Source organism: Lepisosteus oculatus, chromosome 9, assembly GCF_040954835.1.
Source record: "Lepisosteus oculatus isolate fLepOcu1 chromosome 9, fLepOcu1.hap2, whole genome shotgun sequence".
Taxonomy (NCBI): domain Eukaryota; kingdom Metazoa; phylum Chordata; class Actinopteri; order Semionotiformes; family Lepisosteidae; genus Lepisosteus; species Lepisosteus oculatus.
Window position 1 is genome coordinate 10,039,233 of NC_090704.1, and position 23,155 is coordinate 10,062,387.

At 34.9% G+C, this 23,155-nt stretch overlaps 1 protein-coding gene across 4 annotated transcripts; it reads right to left on the reverse strand.

Moving 5' to 3' along the window:
- Position 1: 1 nt before the first annotated feature.
- LOC102686016 (very-long-chain enoyl-CoA reductase-like) lies at positions 2-23,148 on the reverse strand. Of its 4 annotated transcripts, XM_069194115.1 has the most exons (14): positions 22,892-23,146; positions 12,602-12,765; positions 11,647-11,697; positions 10,867-10,918; positions 8,624-8,668; positions 7,121-7,224; positions 5,945-6,060; positions 5,752-5,857; positions 4,046-4,118; positions 3,898-3,941; positions 3,581-3,638; positions 2,358-2,446; positions 1,795-1,840; positions 5-1,687 (listed from the first exon to the last, which is right to left on the reverse strand). In XM_069194115.1, the coding sequence occupies exons 4-14, from the start codon at positions 10,898-10,900 to the stop codon at positions 1,560-1,562; spliced, it is 843 nt and encodes a 280-aa protein (XP_069050216.1). In that variant the 5' UTR covers positions 10,901-10,918; positions 11,647-11,697; positions 12,602-12,765; positions 22,892-23,146; the 3' UTR covers positions 5-1,559. The 4 variants fall into 4 exon arrangements, with proteins under 4 accessions (XP_069050215.1, XP_069050214.1, XP_069050213.1 ...); XM_069194113.1 differs by lacking the exon at positions 12,602-12,765 and having other exon boundaries at positions 3-1,687; positions 22,892-23,148; XM_069194112.1 differs by lacking the exons at positions 12,602-12,765; positions 22,892-23,146 and having other exon boundaries at positions 3-1,687; positions 11,647-12,053.
- Between the last annotated feature and the right edge of the window lie 7 nt (positions 23,149-23,155).

The following is a 23,155-nucleotide window of genomic DNA, read 5'->3' on the forward strand; positions in this document are numbered from 1 at the left end:
AGAAAATACAGAGCAACAGCACCATGAATTGCAAGGCTGCATTAGTGTTAAACACAGAATTACTGAAAACAACACCTGAGAATATAGTAGCTCTTCATTTATCCAGCACGTGAATAATATAGCTCTCATTATAGTATATGAACATTTTGTTCATAATTAAAGAACATTTTATCAGTGCATGCCACTTTTTCCATTTGTAAACATTGCTGTTTTACCTGTCTTAATATTTTTAGTCCTCATAAGTAATTTCCATCTTAAACATTCATTTCCCCCTTTTCAGGACCTTAATATTTTGATCCATTTGCTTCATTCATCTCCTTTCTGAATCTCTGCCTACTCGTAGTCTTCTGTTTCACTTCCTATGCTTTAAATCTACCTTTTATTAAACATGTATCTTTTGAGTTTGGAAGGAAATGACTTGTCTCAGTCAACATTTTCCACCAGCTACTGAATGAGGTCCATGTATTATGCTCATATAAATTAAGGTCCTCTCTATAACGTAATTTCACAAAATATATTTTCTACTACATTTTCAGCTGCTCCTGAAAGATTCCTAAGAAAATAATACCAGCTGTACATTCTGCTGCTGAATTCAATTAAAGATCCACTTCATTCTTTTTATTTCAGATGTGTTTGCATTTACATACTTTACATACTTGCATTTTCTCCCCTATAATACTATGGTACATAGTTAAATTCTCATACAAATGTTCAGGCAATTGTCAGGTTAACTGTGATGTATCAAGACCTATTGTTCCTTACATAGCCAAAAGAACATATTGATATTTGAACATTTAAGATCTGAAATCTCCCATTTAGACAATCTCTCAGTCCATCAAACTCATAATTTACTTTTCATTCATGTACATGTTTGTAACATGATATTGCAGCACCATTCTTTTTTCCAAACACCCATTCAGAATTTCTTTTATGCATATACAGTATGCAGTATAGCTGTGCATTAGCATAGAAGTTGAGTTGCTTATTTTTTCTGATTTAAAAATCCATATGTGAATTTAAGAAAGAACATACAAAGTGGTCAAATTCTGTGAAGGGATATCTGTGCCTTTTTTTTTACAAACCAGGATTCAGGAATGATAAAACAGAAGAGGACAAGGGAAGGCAGGCACATCAATAAATTGACCTGTTGGCTCTTTGGCAACACCGTTGTTCACAGACGGGCAATATTGCGTCAGTGCAATATGAAGATGGTCAGTGTGCTGACACTACATTACTTAAAAACAAACATTGCCTCTGTGTCCTCTCTTGCACAGCTGTACAGTAACCATCTCAATTTAAAAATCTCTAAACAATACAAACCATATTTTAATTTAATTTGTTAAGCAAGTAAAATGGACTTGCATCACACTATACTGAAAGCATCTGTAGCCCTCTCTTCACAGGCCAACTCAAATTCTCCCTTTCCCAAAACAGAAATAAAAAAAGCCTTGCCATTGAGTCAGTCATTATTTAAGGGCACAACAGGAGTGTCTTAGCTCAGCCCATAAGCCACTGATTGTTACTGTTCTTATCACCTTGCTTTCTGTCTGTTTGTCTGTTCACAGTAAGAAGGGAATTATAGGCATCCTCAGTTCTGGATAATCCTTAAATTCTCTTGTGTAAGTTTCATGTTTTCCTTTTGCCCAAATTGTCATCTGAATGAAACCCACAAGGGTAAACAGGGCCACTGAAGAAAAAAGAGGATACACATTGCTGAAGAAACAACAGCCACTAATGTAGTATCAGAAAATAAGACGTCAAACTAAAACCGATCGAGGAAAAAAAAAAGCTTACCTGGAATACACTGTGTCATGATTGTAAAACCGAGCCAGGCTCCTACCTGTAAAGTGAAGCACGGCCTTATTTAAAGCTAAAAGTTACATTTACATTTTCATAAAGTAAACTGTTTTTTAGTGGAACAATGTGCTATGACTGCATTATCTTCATAACAGATACTGTAAATAAGTTTATAATAATCATAAACTCTTTTTATAACAAGGGATGACATGCCTGACGAACATTAGATTAATAACACTTTTTACTTTGCCTGATTTGACCTAAAAAAAAAAGTAATTGTATTTCATGAGTAGGATTTGTCATCCCTGTACCTTTAATTTGGAGTAGCACAGATATAAACAGCAGGGTCATAATCGCTATCATTAGTATCAGTGTAATTTTATAAAAAAGTAAACTATTTAAGAATTTGAGTTCACACTTTACAAAAATTGCAATGTGCTTGGGTTCCATAAAGGTTCCATGGTCAGAGTTCAAACCTTTTCTTGTAGTAACAGATGCAAAAAAATGTATTTTTAAAGACTGCTCACAATATGTGACATTTTAATAATATACACTCTCACCTCATAGGTATAATTAGGGCATGACACAAAGAAGAACAACCAGGTAAAGGGGTTCTTAGTTGGGTAAGGGACCTTCTGCGACTTGGGGCCTGTTTATGTGACAAAAACAAGAATGTCTAATGGCATTCAAATGTACAAGGCAGATTCTGTTGCACATAGTGGACATTTGGATAGCACAAATCGATTTAAGCAACAATTATCACCTTCTGAAGAACAAACTTTAGAAAACAAGAATGCCTGTTCTATGCAGACTGACATGTCATTATAGTTTGCTTTTTACAACTAGATATAATATTGTTTCTTACACTCATTGTGTTAACATATATGACATATATGAAATAATACGGTGTCAAATCTGAATATGTCAAGTATTAGCATTTGAATTGAATTTGATTTTGAATTACATTTTCTAAAATATATAATAATCTATTTGGGGGGATGAACAACTCCAGTTCTGTGTAGCCACAATGTGGGTCTTTATTTCATCTTTGCTCTTTATGGCATTATTAATCTGATGTGATCATTAGTTTAATTTGACCAGTTGATCACTTTTTTAAATGGTTTTCATCTGTTGATGGTTTAATGAGACCTGCTGGACTGTGTAATATAATGATATACAGTATGTAATATAATATAATGATTAGATGCAATTATAAAAATAAAAAAATGAATTAAAGCACAAATAAATACTGAAAAAGATGTCTACACATACTACGGAGAACATTCTAAATCTAACTTCATATTTCTTCTATTACTCATCAGAAAACTGCTTATCATATAGTCAGTGTAGTTTTGGCATGAGCATATCATTACTAAATATGGTGCCAGTACATCACAGGACCACAGAGAAAGAGACAATTTAAAATAGCGAATAAAACCTAGCCGCTATGTTTTGGGGAGCTTAGAGGAAACTGGAACACTTGAAGAAAACCAGCCTGAATGGGGAAAATCGTGCATACACAGAAGCTCCTATGAAGCTCCTTCAAAGCTCAAGTGCTACCATCTTACCATGCTGGTCCCATGCAGAGCTGCTTTGCATTTATAAGAGTGACATTCTTCATCCGAAAGTGAGTCTATGCAGCTTTTTATCCCATATTGCTTTCCCTTTTTACTTTGCTGGGGGATGGAGGGCCTTACATATTTTATTATAATGCATGAAACTTCATAAATACATTCTTCCAGATTAAATGATAGATATAAGTGAATATTTTGAACATACTTACCACCAAATCTCAAATTATTAAGGGCAACATGGATAGAGAAGTTGCCTGCCTCACAGAACTGAAAGAGAACACACATTTCAATCCTGTTGGTACAATATGATACACACTACTCTAGCTCTACAATATTCCACTCCTCTTTTCTGTTTATCTACAATTCAGCATCATAAAGAAATGTACCATGATTACATACCTTTTCTTATGTAGTAATAAAAGAAAATCCTTCATTATAATAAAAAGTCTGCGGATAAGTGTGGCTTTCAAAAATGTAGCAAAAAGATTATCTGATGTTTCAGTCTTATTGATGTTGTAATACTTACCAAAAAAAGCGCCAGTGCATAGTTTACTTGCTTATTTCCATAAGCTGTGAAAAAATGGGGGGGAAACATTTTGTTTATATTTCCTAACAGTAAGAAATTGAGTTTTTGGACTTGAAAGAGCTCAGTGACAATAAAATGGGCTACTTACAAGGTGGTGTATAAAGAGGATGATTTATATAATAGGCCAGCCATGCTGCAAACCCCCAATAGTAAATGCAGTTCTGAGTGACAGAAGACAAAAAAAAGCTTTTACACAATGAACTTCAGCCTGGGAACGGTCATAATGCACAAGGTGGTTTCCAAATTAAATGAACAATTTGATGTAAAACACAGTACTGTATGAGTATGATATTTAGAGCACTTTAGTGCACAAGGCCTAACTTCAAGATCTAGCATAGACATTTCCAGGACTTACAAAAATAGCCATTAAGTGACACTTTGGTTTCTATAGAAATCTAACAAACAGAAAGGTTTCTATAGATAATTGGGGTGTTTGTATAGAAGCCTTTACATTATTTTTGCAAGGGACGGGGTCTTAATACTTGCTTTAATATTGACTCCACAGATTCTTTCCATATTATGTATTACTTACAGTACATTTAATAGCAATTCTCAGAATCATCCTTTTTTAACTTTCAGCCAGGGAATATCTCTACTTGTTCCTTTGTATCTCTTGTACTGATCCACCCCAGTCTAACCTGCTTAATACTGGAACCATACTTCAAAAGCTGTAACATTCCAGAGTCTCACATCTCATATATCATTATCACATTTTGTTTCTGTTCCTCACTATACTGTCTTTGTCACTACTAGAGAAGCAAACTAAAAATAATATTCATCTATCCCTTTACCAAAAATAATAATAAAATTAATATGTTTATCGGTCTATATGCAAGTTCCAGCTGCAGAGGGTAAGATCATGTTTGCCAAAGACAGGAGCAAGCTCAATACATTGAAAGCTTTTATGATTCTGCAGAAAACAATTTTGGCATCATTAACCAGACTGCAACCTGAGCAATCTAGAGTCATAGTATTAAGATGAAGTTACAAGATTGCCATGAGCAGTGGTCTTTGAGAGAAAGAGTATAACGGTCAAACTTGAATGTGTTTTTTCCAACCAAGAATTAAAGTTTCAGCATGCCCAAGCTATGATGCTTGTTATCACTGTTGAAAAATGTTCCGTTTAGTGATTTAGAAACACCAAGCAAGAGAACTGAAGAAAATGACACTGGAGAATGGAAACAATGCTGTATGTAATAAAGCAGAAGAACAAATCTTTTTTGGAGAACTAAGGAACAAAAATCTTTTGAAAACTTTTAAATAAGACAATAACAGCAATAAAGCAAGATAATTAGCATAATTATATTATTATGAAAAACGTAATTATGTAATTTCATTTCACACCTCTGTACACCTATTCTGACTTCACACCTCCTGATTGACCTCTCTTTCTGTCCCCTGCTCCCGCCTCTCACTCCTCCCTCCCAGCCTTTGTTCTCCAGCTACATTACCTTTGCCTTGTTTCTCTCATACCTGAAGAAGGCTCCACGGCCGAAACGTCGTGTTTTCTTTCTTCTTTTTTTCAGCATGGAATAAACCTTTTACTTGTTCCTTTGCAGCCTACGCATGCTGTCACAGCTACCCACCTGAACTATATTATTATAAAGACTACTTTCCTAGTCTATTTAGATGGCTCTGGTTCTCAGTGTTGTGAAGAGCTGGCTGCAAGATCTAATTCATATTCATTCCTATAATATCTATCATAATAATGGACTAATGAAAGAAAATATTACCCAGAGGTAGCTCGTTTTTTAATATTTAATTTAACAATGAGGACCAGACCTTCAGACTTACCCTCATGATACTCCGTAGCGGCATGGTACCATGGGAAAATCGATGCACGAATATTGTTTCAATCAGCCTCTTCAAGTAATGGAATGAGTGGCATACGCAGGCCAGGCTAGAGTGAAAGAAATGAAGTAGAGCATTAGACTACAAAAGGCAATTGTGTTTTAGGCAGAATTTTCAAGAGTGGAACAGGACTTACGTTACTACTGGGTAAGGACTGGAGGTGAAGGCATACTTATGGTGATAGATATATGGGAGACGGAAATAGAACAGAAGATATATAAAGAGTGGACCAGCATATTCAGCCAGGAACACCTGTGAGAGAGAGAAAAGAGACGAGAGAGAAATTTTAAAGTTTAGCAGTATTGTATTTTCTGAGTTTTAAAATCTAAAATAATGCAACCAACCTAAAAGACTGCTGAAGTTCAGCATGAGGTTCAGTATAACCCCTTTGAATTATTGATCACATGTTACCCTTGAGTTTCTAATTCAGTAACATACTGTATCTAAAGGGATTTCTAATACTGTTTCTATTTCTCAGAAATGTTTTGCAAAAATGAACCATCATTTCCAGGTCACAATGATAAAAAAGATAAATGTATGCTACAGAAAGTGCTGGGTTTTATACAATAACCCATATAACCTGTATACCACACAAAGGTTTGTGTGTGTGAAGATTTGAATTTGGGCAGTTCATTTAGAACAGGAGAAGGGAAGCACAAATGTCTTTTTCACAAATGTTGGTGGAGGTCTGAATAATCTGAATCATCTTCTCAGACAAGAAGTTGAAATTGGCAGCATGACTTCTTTCAAAAAGCACCTGAAATAGATCCTTGGATCACTTAGTGACCAGCTAACAGTTAACTAGATAGTACAAAGTCCCCTCTCATTTATAACATTTCTCATGTTCTTATCTTGATCTGACAATTATGGACAACAGACAATACAGCAGTTACTGTACTGTTTTTTAAGTCTGTATAAGGCTTGATGGATTTTAGTACTTATATTGTTTCTCATCTAAAACTGTAAGCACCATGTAAAAAATGGTTTGACCAATACACACAATGCAAAATAAAAAACAAACAAAAGCTGTTAGAACACTTACTGTAAATTAATTGATCAAAATATGCTTTCTGAGCCCTCTTTGAATTTCCTTTCATATAGTGTGTCTCCCTCTGAATTTTATATCCTTCCTTTCTGTTCTGTTTTACCTTATGTTTTTTCCCTTTTATCACTTTTAATTTACACCTGTCAATTTAATGACATGCTTAGACAGCTTCTGGTGTTAACCTGTTATATGATCTTTGCAAACATACAAGAAGGCAATATCAATTGAAGTAAAATATTAATTCAAAATTTTAGTCTTTTGTCATACCATTGTCCAGCCCAACTGGGGCCCGAGGTCTTTGAAGTATATTGTGGCAGTGGTTCCAACTGGCAGATTCTGTAAGATTTCATCATCTTTAAGTGCTTTTCCTTCTGGAATAAATTAAATAAAAATAATGGCTGAATTAGTGGAAAAAGATGCCTAATATACACAACACTATCACATGACACTGAAAAGTATTTAATTGACCATTTTAGTGATCTATTTTTCAAAAATGATTAATTTAAGGATGTGTGTCACACTTGTTAAAGTTTAATGTTTTATGTGGGTGATCAAATCAGAATGCATAACATCTTGTAGCGGCAAAGAATTACAATGCTCTTTTCCTATTGTAGGGTGAAGAAAACAAAACTGTTATTAAAGATTTCTGCTATGATAATGATTTTTGGCAGTAGAGTCAACTAATTTAAACATATTCTTAAACGTATCAGCTACAGTATGTTATGTATTTTATTACAAACATAGCATAGCAATGGTATTATTTAAGAGCAGAACATTCTTCTGTTAATACACAGGGCAGGTATTCCAACATATGGCTTATGGATTTCAAAACACCCAAACAAAAAGACAAAAAAGATGGCGACAGTATAATCCTTGGGTGTAAACCATGTTAAATTAGGATCGAGCCATTAAGATTTTGAGCTAGCACTGCCACATTTCAAATAGAAATGACCCTGTTTTTCTCACTTACAGTGCTGGAAGGTAAGTGTTAACCAGATGGCACAGATGGCAACTTCTTTTATTTCTGTCATGGTCTGATCACTTCCTCAGTGACAAATGGTTGCTGTTGCTCAGAATAAATGTCTGGCAAAGGTTCCCTTGAAATTGTTTTGGCTGTTCAACTCAAAGGTTTTACTGTTTACAGTTGGGGTTCAAGCACATCAGATTTCATGTTTGCTTGATCAGTGTTTATGCACAACGTTTCCAAGATGGTGCAGAAACTGAAGCTTTCGTGTATAGAAAGCTGTCATAAATTAGGAACATGTGGGTTAAAAGTAAACCTAAATCATATTTGTCTTCTCTTGCATTTGAACTACAGGTAATTTGATTTTGGTTTTTATATAAGAAAAATAAAATGGGCTCTCTTTTAGAGAATATAATGCATAGTGCAATAAAAGATAATGACATGATACAGTATGTGATAAGGTGGTAAATGGATATTATCCTAAGTATTAAATACAGTTGACATTAAAGAAGCTGCTATCAATGCTATAATACTTTCATGATATTGTTTGAGGTTTATAAATGATACAAAATACTTGTTTACTGATATTTTTTATTTCTAAATGATCAGATGTGATTTATGCTTTCTTCAATTAACGTATTGTGTTTGATGACCTAGGGACAGTAAGTTGGGCTCTGCTTAAAGACAGTTTGTGTCAATAAATATTTGAAAGTGTTTCTTGAATTGTTTTTGATTAAGAAAAATAAAACTGTATTTGTACCTGTTGCTGCATATTAATGCACTTTCAGACAATGCTAGAAACTTACTTGGATCAAGCTTGAGGGCCTGTCTTGATGGATACCACTGAGGGTCTGGAAAAATATTGATAAAGTTAGACCAGTACTACCACAGAAAAAAATGATTATACTTTGATCTCATTCAGATAGACTGTAACTTTATAATAAAGTATTCTAAGCATCAAGTATCAAGTCAAAGATGCAAGTAATTAAGTCAAGTCCATTGGTATCCCATTTTACAAGATTTTAGCTAGGCCATTTGTAGTAAACCAACACTGGTTCTGCCAGAATTAATTCTCCTCAAAAAAGGTTTTGGTAGCAAAGTGTGCATGAACATGCAAACTCCATCCATCCATTTTCTAACCTCATCTTCGAAATCAGTTGGGGGAGCCGGAGCCTGTCCCAGCAAGCAATTGCTGCAAGGTAGGGTACACCCTGGCCAGGACGCCAGTCTATCACACGACAGACAGCCACGAACACAGATATGCACATATTCACAACAAGACCAGTTTTCCCAGAAGCCAATTAACCTACCAGTAAAATCCACATGAACACGTGAAGAACATTCATACTCCACAGCACGCAAACTCGTCAGTATAATTTAATTAGCTTTAAACTATAATAACAATAAATCTTAGTTCAACAGTGACACATTACTAAGACAGACTATGATAAGCAGACTATGGTATAACATCAAATTTTGGATCAACTCAAGAAAGACGTTTTCAACAACAACAACAACAACAGCAACAACAAGCATTATAAAGAAAATGTTTTGACATCCAATTCCATGACGTTCATTCTTGGTTTTGAATAGTAACTTAATTTTTTGTTTATATTCAGAAATCTACATCAAATTTAGAATACGTTAACTATTTGTCAACTTTTTGGTATAATTTAAGATGCACTAGTATTAGGTTTAGTTTAGTATTAGATATTTTAGCATTAGCATGCTCCATATCTTTTTGTGACTTTTAAATTGGAAGAAGATTCAATACCTAGGACAGTACAAACTCTGTTTAATAACATATAAAAACTCATTTTAAATAAATTGTATGATCTTTCTTTACCACTGATATATACAATATATACTGTACATAATTCCATGCAAGATTCTTCGCTGTTTAGTATTTTTCTATTGTTTTTTACTCCTGATTTTCCTTCTTTTTGCAGGAGCACAACTCTAAATTGATCAAATGAATTCTTCCATTTTGTTTTAGCAAAAATGGAAAGATTTGTATTTTCAAGTTCTCAAAGCAAAAGTTTGGCTTAATGGAAGTGTATGAAGAGGAAAAAATAATGTTGATGATAGAACCCTCAATAGGAGCAAGATAAACTTGCAAGAAATTTAACGACTTAATTGGTGTAAAGGATTAACTACTGAAATGTTTCCTATTGGCTTAATGAAACGGTTTACTTTGTGTTGTCATGATCATGTGCACAAAGACTCTGATCAATGTACTGTAGATTCTAGATTGTTAAATGTTTTCTTCTCATCCAGAGTAAGCTGTAACAATAACTGTCAAAGAAGACTATTACTCTAGCAGCCAAAAATACACTTTTGCACAACACTTTATAGAGTTTATAATAAAATAGTAAAAGTTCACATAAACAATTAAAGTGAAAATAGCTGCAGACATGTCTCATGTATTATGTCAAAGAAAAAAAAAGATTTAGACCATATAATAATTTGATCTAATTATCTGCTCATATGAATTGGCATCAGATTTTTTTTTTTTAGGTCTGAATTCCTACATTCAACTGCAGGAGAATTCGACAATGCAATGTAATAAGTTTTAAAAAAATCAAGGAAGTCAACCCAAACCATTGAGAAAAAAGAGGGCTTTCCCTTCAGGTTGTAAGAGATTTTTACACATCATGTACAGTATATGAGGCTCTATTGTAACACCTTTACTAACTGCTTTTCCAAGTCAAGGCAATATATTTAATAACTGCTATCATTGACATCTTGATAAATTTGACTTAACATAATCTATATTACTTCCACTCATCTGCATCAAAGGATATGACTGAAAACCTTTCTTTTCCTAAATAATAACCCCGCTTTTTAGTCATTTATTTACGTACTGTTTGTAATTCCTAATGGGAATCTCCATGTGCAAAGGGTTATAAATTGTATGCTATATTTACTGGCACAATATGTACATTATAAAGTTAAATTTGATGACTTTTTATATTCCTTCATTTTTCTTCCTTGTTTTGTGCAAGAAAATCCCTAATAAACATACAGTTAAAAACATAATTGTACTTACAGCATTTGTGAAACAGACACTTGATTTCTCCCATAGTAGCATTAGGTTCCACCTAATTGAGTGATAAAGGGGAAAAACATTTAATGCTCTTCACAGAGGATCCTATTTTTCTTCAACATTGTGCTTTGAAAGAGTGAAGACATATTATGCGCCTTTATGGTTCTGTGGTTCCACTGCAGGCTACAAGCTCAACACTAAGAAATAAATCACAACCACTGCTTGACTGTCAAGACTGTACACTATTGGTCAGTAAGGTTAACATTTAGACTTATACCCATGTCTTTCTTAGAGTTTTCACTACATGTGGCACGATAGCAGCTGATGTTTAAACAGTGCTAGTCTATTCAATAAAGGTAATGGTTCACAAATATAGGTACGTGTATCTGTACCAAAGACTTGAAAGGGCTGAAATAAATAATAGTTTTCAATTGTGTTTATATAGTTTGTAGAAAATAATGCTGTCCAATAGACAGCAACATATGAAATGGGTTGTAAAATATGACAGATTTTCTTGCAAAATCCCGATAATGCTATCTCCAGAAATTATTTTGACACCAGTGAATAAGAAATTCCATATGTCTAATAATTCATTAACTTAACAGCTAATATTGTTTAGTGATTACATGCATTTTTACACTTACATCCTTCTTTGATTTCAATAAAATGTTTTACGAAAATACACATGCATTTTTCCAAATGAAATGATTCGTCTTTCCTTGCATGTGACCACATATCTTTGCCCTGTGATTCGTGAGCCTGAAAACGTCAACGTTTTCTTACCTTGTCTAGAAAGCATAGCTGCTCCTTTGTCTTGGCATCAAGTATCTCCACCTCAAAGAAAACATAATTTTTGATTTTAGCTGGTTCTCCCAGCTCTGACATGCCTTCTGCACATGTCTTCTTTATAAAGTGAGCAAGGGTGAACAGATCTCTTAATTCCACTGACTGTGCTGGGGCCATTCTCCCTTTTAGTGGTCAAAACCTCTGTGTCCTATGGTCATCTGTGCAGATATACCTTTGTAAATTCTACTAAGAAAAGGAATTTTCTTGGCTCTTCCAAGGAAGCATGCAGCCAAGTGTAGAGGGCTGGCATGTTCATGGTGACCTCATTGATATATAAGCTTATGAAATAGGAGACTGAAATGCAATCGCTGTTAGCTGTAAAACCCTGCCAGCAACGAAAGAATTCGATGGCTGTGACCACAAGAAATATTTAAAAAATCTTTAAAGTATATAAAACGCTTTGCATTAGTATAGGCTTTTTCTTCAATAATATGCAAAAAACTTTTGCATTTGGGAAGTGATTGCATAGAAACCAATGGTTTAAATCAAGATGAAGAACGGCATCTCAGGTTTCATTGCGGCCTGTATGACCATGGTATGCAGAGCACTGCCTTATGTGCTGGGCCACTGGCGTTCTGAACAGCATTGCAGAAGGAAAATCTCTGTCTACAACTGCCACTCTATATCAGAAGTAACTAGGGCATTGCTCTAAATTTATCATACACAAAATAGAAGCTAGTTTGTCATTCTCAAATTGTCCATGCCTTGTGAACAGCATGTATGAATACAGTTGCCTGACCCATTCTTTTGCACTGTGAACACATCTATACAAAAATTAACTGCAGTGTGCAAGTGTACGCATTTAATTAAGGCACAACCTTGAACTACTGTAGAACCCGAACTGGAAGAACCTGGAAGAAACTAAACATGGAAAAACAAGAAAGGAGCTTACTTCTTTGAATACCACAACCTGATGCGATCATTTGGAAGACATTGCAATTTACAATTAATGGGGAACAATTAATTGTAATGCAAATCATTGCCTGGTGTCCCGTCCAGGGTGTACCACTTGCACTTGTTGCTTGCGCCAGAGTAGGCCCTGGCTCCCTCCTGACCCTGAATTGGAAGAAGCGGTTAAAAAATGGATGGATGGATGAAAAACTGTAAGTGTATAGAATTGCATGCAGTTTAAATGCTGTTGTAGTCATAGAGTTTTGTGAGGAGTTAGTTTCCATGCTTTTGGTGTCATAATATAAGAAAGATATCTAGGATTTTATATGAATTTTCCTACTACAATGTTAATACCACACCCAAATCTCTCCATTTTCAAATATTGGAAATTTAGCTGTATTTGAATTACTCTGTAACTGCACTTTACATTTTTAAATGTCATTTCCTGTCTTTCCAGAACTTTTGTTAGTAAATTTAATAAATTGACTCAAAAACATTAAATTGTTAATAGATATTTAGGTGGCATTGTCAATAACTTGTCATTGTCACATTGAATACATCTTGTCAATAATTTGAACATGTACATTTATTTACCTAATACTTATGAGGTTTAAATTAATAAACATACTATGTGACAGACAACAGCCCATCCTCTTAAATATATTGGAAAAACATTATTTGTAAACAATTAGTGTTGAGAGCTAGAAAGAAATCTGTGAAGGCCATAGTTGTACTGTAGTTCCACTACAATATACTTGAGTAGCAGCATGCCTAAGGATCCTTGTAAGGATTCATTGAAGGCAAGTATGTTGTCACTAAATCGTAAATTTCTTAGGTTTAAATGACATATTTACTCTGTAAAACGTGGGATAAAATATAGCACTAACAAGTCTCAGCTTCATAAAGCAAGTCACCTATAATAACTCACTTTCACAGAAATGTCAATCAAATGCAAAACGCAAATGCTTCTGTGCATTTAGTAAGTGTACCACAAATGTCCAGCAATATATTTATTGAATTTAATAAAAATAAATTATATGGAACCCGTGCTAAGTCATCATTAAAACATCACATTTATCATAGAATAAATATGCTGTATGACATTAATGTATATGCTAATTATTTGAATAAATAGCTTATTATAATACCTTTGAAAACTAAGTGTAGGACAAGCAATAAAAAATACAAAAAATATGACCAATATTTTCCAGAAAACATAATTAAAGCTTTCCCCAAATCAGAAAATACTTTAGAAGGCAGAATTAAAGTTACATCAAGTTGTGATGTAACTAGTTGTCTTCCTAACTAAAATATTATCAGTTCATGTTTTATGTTAGTCTCCTGTGGATATGATGCTTTAATCGAGGGATCCCCCTAGTGGCTTAAACGTAACCCTTTATATACTACTAGAGCTATAGCAAGAGTACCTTCATTCTGTAGCCACAGTGAACTCCACTGTTCCAGACCATACTTGTGTTAGGTTTAGTTTGTATTTGTCTTGTGTTTTGCTTAATTTGTATATGAACTGGAACAACATTTTAAAATATGCACACAAAAGTAAATACACATACACATTTCATATACACATTTCTAACAAGAAGACATTTTAATGGTCATCAGAGATCAATGATGGGCAATTAAGATTTCTGAAGATCAATATTAACACTAGACCTTTCTGATAGATCCAAATTGCCTTCTTAGCTGAGAGAGCTAAATTTCCCATTGCTGTATTTCAATACTGTCAGGGTGCTTTATGCTTTCTTGTGAATATATTCTTTGCACATCACTCTGGTTTTAGACAGAATGCTGCTCAAAGTTGATCTGAAAATGTGGGTATTAATGAAAATCCAATCATGATGATATAAGGTTCATACAGTAAATAGTTGTATTTCTATGTCAATATCATCAAAAAGTGAAAGTGAAATTGATCAATTGAAAGTGATTTTTAAATAGTTGAAAGGTAGACAGTAAATTGTATTTACCTCTTGAATACTACCACAAAGTGTTTGGTCTGGCATGATATTTTTTATCAATATTAATTTAATGTTGTGTTTTTTAACTTTTCTACTGTAATGTAGCTGTCAACCCGACTGATATAATTACAGTTGTTGACAAGAGAAAAGAGATTTTACTTAATCTTTCAATTTGATGTCGTCAGTATGTACTGTTAAACTTCAAAATGATAATTTCTCTGTTTCCAATCAGTAAACAAGACAAAGTCTTCAGCTCAACAGCCAAAACAACTTTAAATTCTGTCAACATCTTTTGAGTGAAACGAACAGCACAGTCTTCAACAACTGACATGCTTACAAACTGACTGTACATTTCTTTGCAGCACTACAGAAATAAGTGGGAATACAGCCCTCTATCCATTTTCTAACCTCTAACCAATCTCTTCTTCTAATTCCGGGTGTAAGACAGATCAAACCCTGGACAGAATGCCAGTCCATTGCAGGGCAGACAGACATCACATTCACTCCAGGGCCAATTCTCCCCGAAGTCAATTAACCTCCCAGCATGGTGGAAACCCTGCGTGGGATAAACTTTACATTCCCATTGCTTTCAATGACAGTAAAACATATTATTTTCTCAAAGGATTGAGGGTAACTGAAATATGCTGGGTGAGATATTTCTATCAGTAAGCTACTAGCAACCAAAGATCCAAGATTGGATGAATGGTCACCACTTGTTCGCAACACTTCTTTTATTTTTACAGGCTAAATTGAAATACTGAATATTTGGAGTAAATTCCCATGGCTTTTATTTGATCAAAACAGCAGAAATATGAGTTTTTGACTGAAAAATACAATATGTCAATTCCATTTTTTAGGGACAACATTAAAATAGTGCAACTGAAAGGTGCCTCCGCTTCAGTATTATGAAATGGTTATGATCAGGGTTTAATAATGAATTAATGCTGATTTCACACTTTTTTACCTTTGTATAACCAAAACATAATATGAAGAATTAATTTTTGAAATATTCCTTTGAAGAACAAAAATAATTGTGGAACCTAAATGTTGATACCTAAACCTTTTTCACTTACCTTTTTAAAAATGTTTAGATGACTAGTATGGCACAATCTCAGCATTGATTGTACCAAATGTATTTTCTTCTTTTTTTACAAACACTTGACATAATTTACCTATCCTTACCACATGCTCCTCTCCTGGAGTAATAAGATATTCAGAGTGGAATTCTGGCCTCCTATGCTTTTCTGTCAGATTAATTTGAACCTCACTAGCTGTATACAGTACTTCACCGTCACCTCTGTCATCAAACTTGGACAACTTCATTTGCATAGTGACTTATTGGTTAGTTGATGCTTGTTAATTATTGAATGAATGATGCAACAAAGCTGTCATTGTAAGTTCAGCAGGATGATGTGGATCTGCCAGCCATTTTTTATAAATAACCCTCAATCTGCACTGTGCTAATGTCTAAGCTTTCTTTGAAGGACAGTGCATTCCTTTGTACAAAATGATGAAATCCATACAAAGTGTATATGTAGAACGAATCAGATAAGTCCCATAAGCATTGCTGCTGTATGCTAAATCTGTTTGCATCCTTGTAGTATTTAGCATTAGCCTTATTACAAACTGTAGGCCTGTATCCTTTTGCAACATGGACTGTGACTTTTGATGATCTGTTCATGGACAACTGACTTAGTGTTACTTGCAAGAAGGCACTATACGTCTATGGGCATTATAGCAAATAAATCCCTGTTTGGAACCAACATAGATTTACTATGAGTAAATTCAGTAAATGTTTTGAATGTAGCATTCTGTGCGTCTGTTAAAACAGTTCTAAATATTAATCTATCCATCCAATAACAATAATCTAACCCCTTTAGCCAGGACAGGGTCACTGGAAGTCTGGGGCCTATCTTGGCAAGCAAAGGGCGCAAGGCCAGGTACACCCTGAACGGGACGCCAGCCCCTCACAGGGAAGATAAACACAGTCACGTACACACTCTCACCAGGGCCAGTTTTCTCAGAGGCCAATTAACCTACTAGTAAATCTTTGGACTCTGGGAGGAAACCCAAGAACTTAGTGGAAACCCATGAGAATACTGACGTTATGTACTGTATATTTTTTCCATGTGAATGCAAGACTATGCCTAGACTACAACTAAAACCTTAACATGGAAATTTAGATTGTTAATTGATATATATTTACATTTCTAATACATTTTAATAATAGTGATCTATGGGTGAAATGTACAACACATATGTATACTTCCAACCTCTCTATTGTTCCAACCCCCAAAAAGACAAAAGTGACATGCCTGAATGATTACCGCCCAGTGGCATTAACATCTGTGGTGATGAAATGCCTGGAGAAGCTGGTGTTGTCACACATCAACTCCTCCATCACAGAGTCCCTGGACCCCGTGCAGTTCGCCTACCAGAACAACAGATCAGTGGATGATGCTGTCTCCCTGGCTCTGCATACAGCCTTGGAACACCTGGACACTAAGAACTCGTATGTGAGAATGCTGTTTGTGGACTACAGTTCAGCATTCAATTCCATCATACCCAGTCAACTGGTGACAAAGCTCAGGGGATTAGGTCTGTGCAACTCTGTCTGCAACTGGCTGCTGGACTTTCTTATCGAGAGACCACAGGTGGTGCGGATAGGCAATAAAACATCAACACCACTCACCCTGAGCACTGGAACCCCACAAGGCTGCTGTCTGAGTCCAAGGTTGTACTCCCTATTTACTCACGACTGCACAGCAAGACACAGCAACAACCGCATCATTAAGTTTGCCGATGACACCACTATAATAGGACTGATCAGTGATGATGACGAGTCCACTTACAGGGATGAAGTTGTACAGCTGCTTAGGTGGTGTCATAGCAATAACCTGGACTTGAACATAAAGAAAACGAAAGAGCTAATTGTGGACTTTCGGAGACACAGGCCACACACTCACAGCCCACTCAGTATTGATGGAACGGAAGTGGAAACAGTCACCAGCTTTAGGTTTTTGGGAATTCACATCTCTAAAGATCTAACCTGGACTGTGAACACTGACTCTATCATGAAGAAGGCTCAGCAGCGCCTTTATTTCTTGAGGTGCCTCAAGCGATGGGGGATGCCAATACATGTGTTGGTGAACTTCTACCGCTGCACTATCGAGAGCGTCCTCACCAACGGGATCACCGTGTGGTATGGCAACACCTCTTCGCGAGAAAAAAAGGCACTGCAGAGAATGGTCAATATGGCCCAGAAGATCATCGGCTGCGGTCTCACCGAGATTAAACAGCTCTATGAGGACCGCTGCCGTGGTAAAATTCTGGCCATCATAGAGGACAGTCACCACCCCGGGCATGAGCTCTTCACCCCACTGCCCTCAGGCAAGAGATATAAGAGCATACGGACACTTACCACTAGATTCTTCAATAGCTTCTATCCACAAGCAGTGAGACTGGCGAACACATTTAGCCATCCCCCTCGGACCACACCTACACCATCACCATCTACCTCATTGTAATTTATTTATTGTACGTCTCCAGTCATTGTTTACACGTCTGTATTGTTTACATTCAAACTGTCTGCGTGTTTACTTGCACATTGTCTATTGTTTGTTTGTACATTGTCTTGATGCACTGTTTGCACTTTGTTTTGTTTTTTACATTTGTTTTACAAACGAGAGACTTTCTGTAAGTAAGAATTCCATTGTACCAGTACCGGTTACATATGGCAATAAAGTTCAAGTTCAAGTTCCCAGTTTGATTTGTTACTCTTTATTTAGCCAGCTGATTTTTGTTCTTGTCTTTGATGAGCTGTCTGAATTACTACTCTTCCAGCTCCCCCTCTCTCATTTCCCTTCTGCTTTGGCATATACAGTAGCCTTCTAATGACATTGCTAAGGGGTACAAATGGAAAGAAATTCTAGCAGGCTTCAACATCTATGAAAATCAGTGTTCACCAAGTCATAGTTGTTTTTTTAGGTTACAAGGACACAAGACGTTGTAAAGGGCACTGATAGTAAAGCGAGAGACATTTTCTTTGCTTTCTACCATGCAGCATTAACAGAATGATGTGAACACCAAAGGTGTTGCCTCTAATTTAAAAAGAATTTTAAACTTATTTGAGCAATACAAATAAGTATACTGTTAAATCACATGACAGAATGCATTTAGGATATTCAGGATTGCCAGGTTTTATCAAGGAATTTGTCTTTCAAGGCCTTTGTCCTTGAAAAAATAATTATTTACAGTATTCAAATATACTCATGATTACAGGAGGGACCAACTGTCAACTAAATCAAAACATGTGATCGTGGGAATGGTTTCACGTGATGACCTTGCATCATGAAACTGAAACAACATTACATTATTGCAGTTTCCTGTGCTCAAGGAATATTGTCAAAAGGAATTGGGGTAATAAGATGATGAAACGTACTACTGTATATATAACTAAGAAAACCTTTGTTAATAATTTTTGTAAATGTTAAACTTCAATATTGAGATGAAATGAACATTAGTATAATTACATAAGTAGGGTATATAATAATAGTGTAGGGGTTATAATATAATATATTTTTTCTCTCGTAGTAAATTCAAAACTCTGAATGGTAGAAAGCATATGCCGTCATTTAAGTCTAACTGGTTTTATAGTAAACTAACAAACACTTGTCCATATCCGTAGGTTGGGTTCATTCTATAGGACTATCAGTTCTTAGCATTACGTATTGTAGTTTGAGTGACTTCATGTACCTTTCTGACAGATGGACAGATCAGATTCTAAATCTGCACAAAAGGTCAACTGCCATCTTAGAATCTTAATATATTTAAACTGTAGAGCAAAATAGTAGATTAAAATAATGCTTATTGCTTGCATAGATGTAGATTTGAATGTTGCATTGCTGGTCTTTTAATCTTAATTACACTTTGTCAGCTTTGAAGTACAGCATATGCATAGCATCTGCAAGCAGTAATTTGCTCTGAAAGCACTCCAACCTGTACAGCTCAGCAGTGCTGTCAATTGTTAAATTGCTCTTTTACGGGATAGTGTAATAATGTCCTAATGGATACCTAAGCTTTTGCTGAATATACAGCAAAAAACACATAGACAACAAGTTTATCCCATCCATTCTAATTTTATAAAACACTGCATCAGATTTAGCTTGAGTATTTGGATAGCATCTGACTCTCTTGAGCCCTGCATTCCTAAGTTATTGATTTTCTTTTCTCCTTATAGCAACAATTGCTTACAAGATGGGAACTTAAAATAAACTTCAAAGCTGCACTGTATATAAAACACAACTTTACTTAAATGGTAAAGTATATTTGTTGGAAAGTAGTTCAGGTGGGTAGCTGCGTCAGCATGCGTAGGCTGCAAAGGAACAAGTAATAGGTTTATTCCATGCTGAAAAAAAGAAGAAAGAGAACACAACGTTTCGGCCGTGGAGCCTTCTTCAGGTGTCATACCTGAAGAAGGCTCCACGGCCGAAACCTTGTGTTCTCTTTCTTCTTTTTTTCAGCATGGAATAAACCTATTACTTGTTTATTTGTTGGAAAGCTTTCTTAAAAGATTGTCACATTTGTTACAATATTTTATAGATCATCAAAAATGGCGTGTTGTTTTGTTCTGATTTTTGATTATTGTTTTTTGATTATAAAAAATAAATATTAAAAAATTAAATTGCCACTAAACCAGAGAATATGTAACAAAATACAAATAGAACGTATAGAAATGAGAGCTGAATGTGTTAATTTACTGCACTGTAGCCTCTCTTATGAATAAAAAAGTCAATCAGGTATAAATAGTCATTTTTCTATGAGTTCTTGGCAGATGACAACTAAATATTCAGCCAAAAGTCTAGCAAAGAACTGGAGTGATTCAATTTGCATAGGTGAACAGAAAGTTGAATTCTCTCTAATTTATGATATAATCAGGATCACTTATCAAAAAATAAAAAACTCATTTTATGATTTCATTCTGATTTATTTACTTTTATCTGATCTAAAGTTCAATGTCTTATGTGTGTGGTATTTTAACATATCTTTGTCTCATTTATGTCCAATGTTTATTTACCACTATGCGATCAATCACTTAAATTAATAGCTTAAAACTACAATGATGGAGGGAGGCATAGGACTAAAGGGGGGGGGGGGGGGGTATTTATATGATTGTTTTCTATATTGTTTCCTAAAAAATTTTAAAAAAAGGTTTGATAAAACACTCAGTTGTTTACTTTCTGAACACAATATGAGGTGGACTTTGAAAGACTTTGAATATCTCTTCTCATCCAGTGATATAAGATTTAGTAAATCACATTTGTTTTCGGTTGGTATACACCTGGTAAATCAAGTCTGTGATATTTCAGCAGTCATCTAAGAGTCCTTCATGGTCAGCAGCTAATACACAAAAATAATGAAACATTTCAGTTCCTTTAACTATTATGTTTAAGCACAGAATTTTTACTAATCTTGAAGATGATGATTTGAAATGTCCTAGAGTTCTCATAAGCAAAAGCCTGAGCTGCTCTGGGCTGAGAGACACAGGTCACACGTTGTGCTGATGCATGAGTTGCTGTTAATGGGTTACGTTACCAAGCAACTGATGCAGTAGAAGATGCAGTTTATCAAGAAATGAGGCAAGTCCTTTCAAGGCAAAAATGAAAATGGAAATATTCCATGTAGTATTCCATGAAAAAAGCAATTAGTTACTAGGCCTTAGCCAAATATATATTAAGAGCAGAATCAATTCATTTGTATGTAATGCTTCCTGGTTTCTGGAAATATGAATATGATTGTAATGATGCTTTAAAAATCTTCCAGATATATGACAAAAAAAAACCTTGTTTACCTTTTCAAATGTTTACCTTATTCCTGGACTTTTCTAGAAGTGGTTTGAATAAGAATTAACATTTTAGGTGAACAAGGAAAAAAATAAAGTACTGTATTAAGTCATTGTGTTATAAAAAGCACCATGAAAGCTAAGATACTAATCTGAACAAACTAGATGGGAAATGAAAATAATAAAGTACTTTTATATCTATTAGGCAGTACCTACTTAAACAGTTTTTTCTAAGATTATTTCAATGTTGAGCAGCTACATAATTCCTCTGATCAATTAGCTACTATCAACCAAACAAGTTATACAGGACGAATGACTGTCTGAAATTGTCTGTAATATTTCTTTTGACTGTATGAAAACTTTAGATCTCCGATAGTATATAGTCTTGTTTTAAATCTCATTATGAAAAAGGAAATGAGGGAAATGTGAATAACAAACTCCAGTAAATTCAAACAAATTAAATCAGATTCTTCTCCTATATTCCTTTTCTATTTTAAGAACATTTCTTTCATAGCAAGAAGTGTCGTACTCTGATTTTTAGAGGGGAAGAACTTGGTAAATCAATAAAAGAAAAAATCAATAAAAACATTCAGTTCACATCTAAGGCCCCAGTCTGGACAGCAGGCCTTATATAGGCTAATATCTTTAGTTCTTTTCGCATAAAGTATCTATCTAGCAAGCATTGCAAATACAGAAGTATTAAGGAGTATGTTGCTGCTTTCAATAGAAATAATTAAATACTGAAAGAGTGAAGTTCAAGGTGTAAGATGAATCTTGTTTATTTTAATGAATATTTAAATATTTGAAGTATTTCGCTGAAGTATATTTGCTATGCTTTTTCTGATGCCAAATGAGCAGCATTTTTACATAAAAATGAAAAAGAAAAAACAAAAAAAGCTATTTTAAGCTAAGCTATTTTAAATAACATCCCAGTTATAACCCATTCTTCTCAAACTCATGAGCTTTTACTAGAATAAAATAGCTATATAATACCATATGGCCTTCTTTTAACTGACAGAGTTTTCAGGTCTGCACAGTGATCTCCAGCAAACATCAAAAAAAGTTTTGCCAAATAGCATAATAATGTGAAAACGCATTTTTTTCAGCTCATATTCCTTCATTTTCCCATTTGTAAAAGAATTATAAGAAATATTTGACACATGGCAATATTTCTGCCTGGTGATACTAACTTGTAACTAAAATATAGAGACACATCTTTTAAAAGTGAATCCTGACTGGAAAATGACAGCACTAAAGTTACAGTACTATAGTAAGACTCTACTAACCCCTCTAGCACTGTAGCAGCCTCGGCAATAATCATTTTAAAACCAAGTACAGTACATTCAGCAAAGATGGGTATGGTGTCAGATTAGACATTCCCAAAGCAAGCAAATTAAAATTTGCAGCTGACATTACCTGTGTGGATTGCACTGTACATTTGTATCGATGAGCATTACTGTGGTCTCTGAGCACTTACCTCAAAGAAGGTTACTCTGCTCATTCTTTAAGTGCTTGTTTCCTTGCTTTAATTCCCTCACTCTTAAGCAAATAACTGGAGCTCTTTTCCTTCTCTGACAATCACGGCATTAGTGCCCTCTTTCCGCTGAAGTACTGCAAGAACCAGTGATTGAGAAATCTGACACTCTCATTCATATCTCCACTGGGAAACAGGGGAAGCCCTCCACTGGCTGTTGCTGTTAAAATAGAAATGCAACGTAAGTTATGGTCAGGAATGTGCTCT

What these genes read in the sequence shown, in the direction of transcription:
- LOC102686016 (XM_069194112.1), bottom strand. Translation starts at nt 11,826, where the DNA reads ATGGCCCCAGCACAGTCAGTGGAATTAAGAGATCTGTTCACCCTTGCT. An exon ending in AGTCCTTACCCAGTAGTAAC is followed by an intron (nt 5,858 to 5,944) that starts GTAAGTCCTGTT and finishes CTTTCACTCTAG; the next exon opens with CCTGGCCTGCGTATGCCACT. An exon ending in TCCTCTTTATACACCACCTT is followed by an intron (nt 3,942 to 4,045) that starts GTAAGTAGCCCA and finishes ATTTTTTCACAG; the next exon opens with CTTATGGAAATAAGCAAGTA.